General features: G+C 32.1%; 1 protein-coding gene across 1 annotated transcript; it reads left to right on the forward strand.

Annotated features, from left to right (window-relative positions):
* The first annotated feature begins 1,695 nt into the window (after positions 1–1,695).
* On the forward strand, positions 1,696–3,359 carry LOC106431013 (ER lumen protein-retaining receptor erd-2.2-like). The gene is made up of 6 exons (XM_013871811.3): positions 1,696–1,998; positions 2,146–2,345; positions 2,436–2,576; positions 2,750–2,830; positions 2,914–3,041; positions 3,143–3,359. Exons 1-6 carry the CDS (start codon positions 1,770–1,772, stop codon positions 3,180–3,182), a joined length of 819 nt encoding a protein of 272 aa, XP_013727265.1. The 5' UTR covers positions 1,696–1,769; the 3' UTR covers positions 3,183–3,359.
* Positions 3,360–6,980: the final 3,621 nt, after the last annotated feature.

The raw sequence follows: 6,980 nt of genomic DNA on the forward strand, positions 1-6,980 counted from the left end.
AAACTGATTGATCGTAACCTGGATTCACTACTGGATTGAGAGCAACATACTCTCCCCAGACGTAGAGGTAAAGCCTTAACCAGGTAAGGAAATTTTTGGTGCAAATCTTTGATAGTTTTTAGGCAATCGAAGATTTTTTTAGAGTTTCTTGATAGCGAATTAACAAATCCTATACATAGTTACTTTCGAATAAAAAATAACTAATTCAAACTATACATAATTATTATTTTTGTTACTTTGGGGAAATTTGGTTGCTTAGATACAAAATACCAAACTGATTAAGGGAGTTCGGTTACTTAAGATAAAATTTTCAGAACGCGTTTTGGATACAACTCTTATCCGGTTATTTTTTAGCTCATTTACATCAAAATCAAACCCACTCTGATCCGGGAGGAATTGACTTGATTCGAAACCGGCCCAAAAAATTATGATACCCGAATGGGGCATTTTCAGAACCAAAAAAATGATATCCAAAAAGACTTAAGTGGACCTAAACGGGCACCTGAATGTCAATTCTTATTCATATTATGGTAGTTCAATAAGGGAAAAACTTCGATTTTCTTTATTTTTGGTTTAGTTTTGCCTAAAGCTCGCTCCTCACGAGTTTTGACTTATATTTATACTATTTTGAGCCATTGTTTAAGTAAATTTTCATTTTTTTATCAGACTTTTAAAGTTATGGGGAGACCAGAATGGCATTTTAAACCCATGTTTAATCTCTGTAATCTAGTTATGCATACATCATTACATCATCATTGAATTTTGTTCATGCTTATATGTCTGAGTAGATTCAAAAGATATACTGTATTTGTAGGTTTAATGCTTTTTGATTTGGGTATAATTTTGAAAGTTAATATTAGATTCATAAATATTTCAAAGTCAATATATTTATATTTTAAATAGTTTGTTCTTTACAGTTAAAGACTAGGGGGTTATCGCGACTGGATTTATATTGAGTCAGTTGATTTTAAAAACTAGAAAATAATTAAATATATAAATAATTAGAGTGAATTTTATATATTAAAAAATCTATGAAATGTATTTTATAGAGATTTTAAGAATCTAATTTTATACATATATGAATTAAATTGTGTAATATAAAATTCACAGTAATACTAATTTTAGTAGATTTATAAAATTATTAGTATCTATTTTTTGAATAACAACAAATTTATGAAAATTATCAAACCAATAACACTAGATTTTGTTAAATATGAGAATTAATAAATTAATTAAAAATAACAATCATTAAATATCATATGCATAATATGAATGAAAAAATATTTAATGCTATAAAACAGTTATGGCTATAAAAATTGTACAACACTTACCTATTAATTATCCTTGAGTTAGATCAGAGTATCCAAATCTTTTTTCATAAAAATATAAAAATCACATCTGTGTTTCTGGTCCAAGATTCTGATTTTGGCTTCCTAAGTTATACTGATTATAAAATAAAATCTTACAAAATGGGAAATAAATAGTCAAAGACATAAATTCATTTCCTAATTAAAGGCTTTCCCAAATCACAATCGAGATTTTAGACTTAGAAAGAAATCATCAGTCCCAAGTGTCTTAATTCTATTCGTTAGTCAGATCATAAAAAAAAGTAATCGCCACGTCAGAAGCCGCATGCCCTCGTCGTGTCTCCGCTCACTCTACAAAACGTATCATTTACTTTCAGAAACGTCGCATAAAAGCTCTGTAACATACACAAAACATAGAGAAAGAGAGACAGAGAGAGATTTGGTTATCAGATCAAACCAAAAATGGGGAAGAGAAGAGGCGTCTCCGCAGTGAACGTTGTATTCGGGTGGTTGAGACACCAATCGAAAATGGTTAAGATACCTTTAGGGATCATCCTCTCTCTGATCCTCGTCGTGTTTCTTAGATTCACCGTCAAGAATCACAACCACTTCTTTGTTGCCTCTGAGCTCATCCATGCCGCCGGAATCATAATCCTCATCTATAAACTCACCCGTCAAAAGACTTGCTCCGGTAAAATAATCATGATATTATTATTTTATAGCTGCAGCTTTGTCCTAAGGAATCTGAAATGTTAACAGAAGTGAACGTTGTGTTTTATACTGTGTTTGGTTTGGTTTGGTTTGGCTGATAATGATGTCAAATGGCTTAATGCTTTAGGTCTTTCTTTAAAGTCTCAAGAAGTGACAGCAGTGTTTCTTGCTGTGAGGCTGATCTGCAGTATAAGCATGGAAGGTGATATCCATACAGTTCTGGATTTCGCCACTTTGGTTTCGACTTTGTGGGTCATTTATATGATTCGGTTCAAACTGAAAGCATCTTATGTGAAGACTCTGGACAACTGCCACCATTACTATGTGGTAATATGGGTTTTGATATAAATAATGTGATTTGTCTGTTTGTTTCTTGTCTCTCAAGATGATTATAAGTAACATGCTTTTCTCTACTAGCTTGTTCCATCTGCTATCCTTGCTTTCATTATCCACCCGAGTACGAGATATACTTACATCAACCGTGTCATGTGGGCGTTTTGCGTTTACTTGGAATCTGTCTCTGTTCTGCCTCAGCTTCGATTAATGCAGAATGCTCAAGTAAGTCGCTTTTGAGATATCTACAAATTATGTTTTCCTAGGTCTACTGGTTGAGTATTCGTCTTGGTCATGTTACATTGATCCAAGTCTTATTAACTACACTTACATGCGATTAACCCAATTATATATGTAGAATGACAAGTATTAACATTTTTCCCGAACAATCGTTTCAGATCATAGAGCCTTTCACAGCTCATTACGTGTTTGCGCTAGGTATCGCTAGATTTTTAGCATGCGCTCATTGGCTTATCCAGGTAATTAGAGCTGTAAAATTCTTCCATAACCATTAAGCTTCCACGATTATTAAATTCAAGAGACTAATGGTGTGCAAATGTAGGTCTTTGAGTCTCGTGGACATTACCTATGGCTAATCGGCGCTGGTTACTTCTGGTTCCCGATGGCTCTATTAGCCGAGGCCGTTCAAACCTTCATCCTTGCCGACTTCTGCTATTACTATGTCAAAAGGTAATCACAGACTTTGTGAACCTGATCTACAAATGATTATAATTCCAGTAACGATTTGGGGACTTGGCCATGTTGATGATGTGCTTTAATGTATGTTGCAGTGCTATGGAGGGTCAGCTCGTACTGAAGATGCCCGTTTAGATCAATATAGATGAAAACCGATACATTTTGTTGTTTTTGACATTTTAAGCTACCTGTAACCAAAAGTAGATGCTCAAAATAATCTAGACAGGTTTTTTTCTTCAGTTTCCTGCTTTTTGTTTCAGAATATTTAGAGAAGTTTGGTATCAAAAAATAGCCAAGAATGGTCTTTCTCTCTTTCAAGTAGTTTGAACTATTCATATTTTGTGGAGAGCCAGAGTTCTTTTCTTTAAACATCCAAAAGGATGTACCAAAACCAGGTGGGTATAAAACTAGTGATTTAATATATAAAGAAAATAGAAATAAATAAGAAACCGCCATTGCTAGGCATGGACGTTGACATTTGGGGTTCTGTTGGAACAATTCGATTGATTCAGATTTTTAATTTTTCAATACTATGCTCATAAGTTTCATTCAGGTTTAATTAATTTTTGGGTTGGATCATTTTGTTCGGTTCCTTCTAAATCGGATTATAGTCAATATTTAAAATCTCCCAAAAATATTTTTTAGATTTAAAAAGTTAACGAATACTCAAAATATATAAATTGTTAAAAAAATCTAATTAGAAACAAGTTAAACTATCTAAACTAACTAAAAGTATTCAAAATAAAAATAAAACAAAGGACAAAAATCTTTAAACTATTCTAAAACATCTAAACTACATTCTTTATAAAAATATTAACATATTTAACTATTTTCGGATTCTAGTTTGGGTTTCGGTTTGGGTTGTAACCAAAACCGAAAATATCAAGCTCTTAAATCTCATTTAGATATTTTTGTAAACTCGTATGAAAAGTGGATTTTTTTTTGGTTCGGGTTAAAATCGGAGCTTCAGTTTGAGGTAAAAACGCCCATGCCTAGCCGTCGCCTTGCCCCATCAAAATTTGTATCCCAATATATTAAAAGTTTGTAAAACCTCAAAAATATTGTAATTTAATTTGGTAATTCAATGGAGTTTGATGGAATTTAACACTAAAGTGAAATCCAGTATTATTCAACTGTGGATTCGAAAAAAAAAACTGAATTTAATTTAATGTTATTGGATTAGCGATTTGTTGAATGAATTTGAAAATAATTAAGTTCCCATGTTATTCAATATCCAATTGATTGCATTAAAAATTAGTTATAATTACTTTTTTTTAATAGAAAAAAAAGAAATAAATCCTAGCTTTTTATCTGAATTTCAAAGTAATTTCACAAGTCACGATGATTGGAGATAAAAAAAGAAAACAAATTGTGTTGCCAAATCCAAATATCAAAAAAAAAAAATCGTTTCCTAGAAACTTTCTTCGTATCAAGGTCTTGCTTGTGTCCTCTTTCTTTTCTTCTTCCTCCTCTCCCGTTCATGTCGTTACCAATTTCTGGAAAGGTTTGTTTCAGATTAATGTCTGGAGCTAACCATCCGTATGAGCTGACGAGTAGCTTGTTGTACTAGGAGAGATTCGTGGTTAGGTTTATTTTGGATTCCATTGAAGTAGTAAGGCAGAATCCAACTAAAGATGTGACGAGATCGTCACTGGATGTTACAGAAAAGACAATTAACAATTAGTCTGCTATTATATTTGTGCAGGGTCGTTTAACAGTACGACAAGTGGAGCGATCGAACAGGGCTCTAAATATAAAAATAAAAAGTTTAAATTTCTTTAAAAATATATAGTTAAATTATGGTAAGAAACTTTAAAATTTTAGATATAATGCTAAATTTAGAACTTATAACTAAAAAATCAGACAAAGTTATTAAATTTTAAAATTACTTGATAAAATGTACAATTACTAAATTTTTTGAACATGGTCTAAAATTAATTTGAGACGGCTCTGTATTTGTGACATTTTAAAAAGTCTCACTTCGGTAACAAAAGCAATAATCAGAATCTTGAAATCAGAAGTTCGTCTCTTTCATGTTCACCCGACAATTGAGATTGATGTCATGGTGTCTATGTTTTGGTCTATGCATGTGTCTCATGATTATAGGTTGTCTTCCTAGAGTTGTGTTCAAGTCGTTTGTCTATTCTCAACCTCAGACTTGAAAGGTTTTCTCTTCGAAATGGTGATTTTTTGTCTTTCTTTTAGTTTATCACGTTTCATGCTCGTTCTTCTATTGATGTAACTCTCCAGTTACCTAATGTTAACATTATAGAAACCTTACGCAGTTACGCCCTCTAGCTTCAGTGATATGCAACTGAGCTCATTATCTGCTGTGTTTCAGGAGCAAGACTTTCTTTTTTTCAGTGATGGATAAGTATTTTGGTCAAGCTTTCTTTGAGATTTGAAACATTCCAAGTATTCCAGAGGTTTATTTTTCTATGGAATATAATTGTTGTTTCCTTTCAACTTAGGTGTTTTTCGTAGATGGAGGAGGAAAATCAATGTAAGTAGAAACTCTATAAATTGATACTCGATAAATTAACAAACATTATAAATTAACAAATTTCCTCTATCCCGAATTGTGCCGGTTTAAAATATGACACAAAAAATAAAATGTAATAAAATAATACTTTTTTTTTAAAAAATCTATGTAAATGTATAGTCTCATTAAAATCATAAATTAATAATCCACATATATACATTTTATATAAGTACAAAATAAACATTATATTATTGGTTTTATATTCATAATGAAATTATCTATATTTTTCTGGAAATTTCAATATATTTTGATAATATTTAGTAAAACTATATTTAAAACCACATTTAAATTCTATGAAACGTAAACATATACACCAAATAATATAGAGAAAATTACTAGAATGTTACACATTTTATGGTTTATTACTAGAATGTTGTATATCTTTGTTTTATTACTAGAATGTTTTCTCTTTCCTAGTAATTTACAATAAGGGGCTTTTGTTATGTTTTATTTTCTGAAACTAATTTTAAAGATCAAAGCCACATCAGTTATTTAAAATCCACATCACATCAGTTATTTTTTGAAACCAAACCGTCTCTATCACTATCACTATCACTATCATACATACGGTTTTGTAAAAAAAAAAAAGAAAAGAACACGAAGAACTGTGTTGTGTCGAAGAAGGAACCGCAAACCGAAATCGTCTCACCCTTCGAAACCCTCGTCGACATTGTTCTTTACTTCTTCGAACTCTCTCCAACTCTCTGTCGTTGAACTCTCTATAACTCTCTGTCGTTGAACTCTGTCTCGTCGGAGTTTTTAGAAACCGTCGTCTGTACGAAATCGCCTTCACCGCATTCTCATCAACGAGTTCATCTTTTCCGGTAAGATGTCGCGACGTTATATATTGTATTTTGGTTGAGTTTGTGGGTCAGTTATATATTGAGGCTGTGATATGGGTGTGTCGAGGTTTTTGTTGCGACTGAGTTAGGGTTATGTTGACTGTGCTATGGGTTTGTCGAGGATTTTGTTGTGTCTGAGTTAGGGTTATGTTGCGGCTGAGATATGTGATTGTCTAGGCTTTTGTTGTGTCTGAATTAGGGCTTTTTGTTGTGGCTGAGTTATGGTTATGTTATAACTGAGTAATTATTATGTTATGGCTGAGTTATGGTTATGTTATAACTGAGTAATTATTATGTTATGGCTGAGTTATATATATGACCTAATATATTTTAATATTATGATATGGCTGTGTTATTTTTATGTTGTGGCTGATTTATTGTTGTGTTATATGATCAGATGGATGTTAGTCAAGTCGAACCACGTGATTACCCTCCAAGACTTTACCCTTCTAACCTAGAAGGTAAAGATATCAATCATAATTTCCGTGCAGGACATTTCCCCCACATTAAAGAAACAATAGGACTCGATGTGTGGGAAGAACTGGTGAA

The sequence above is a fragment of the Brassica napus genome, chromosome A7, assembly GCF_020379485.1.
Source record: "Brassica napus cultivar Da-Ae chromosome A7, Da-Ae, whole genome shotgun sequence".
Lineage (NCBI taxonomy): Eukaryota > Viridiplantae > Streptophyta > Magnoliopsida > Brassicales > Brassicaceae > Brassica > Brassica napus.

Excerpts from the sequence above, each read along its gene's own strand:
- LOC106431013 (XM_013871811.3), top strand. The coding sequence starts at position 1,770 with ATGGGGAAGAGAAGAGGCGTCTCCGCAGTGAACGTTGTATTCGGGTGG. Across the intron at positions 1,999-2,145 it reads CCGTCAAAAGACTTGCTCCG|GTCTTTCTTTAAAGTCTCAA; the intron begins GTAAAATAATCA and ends TTAATGCTTTAG. Across the intron at positions 3,042-3,142 it reads TGCTATTACTATGTCAAAAG|TGCTATGGAGGGTCAGCTCG; the intron begins GTAATCACAGAC and ends TGTATGTTGCAG.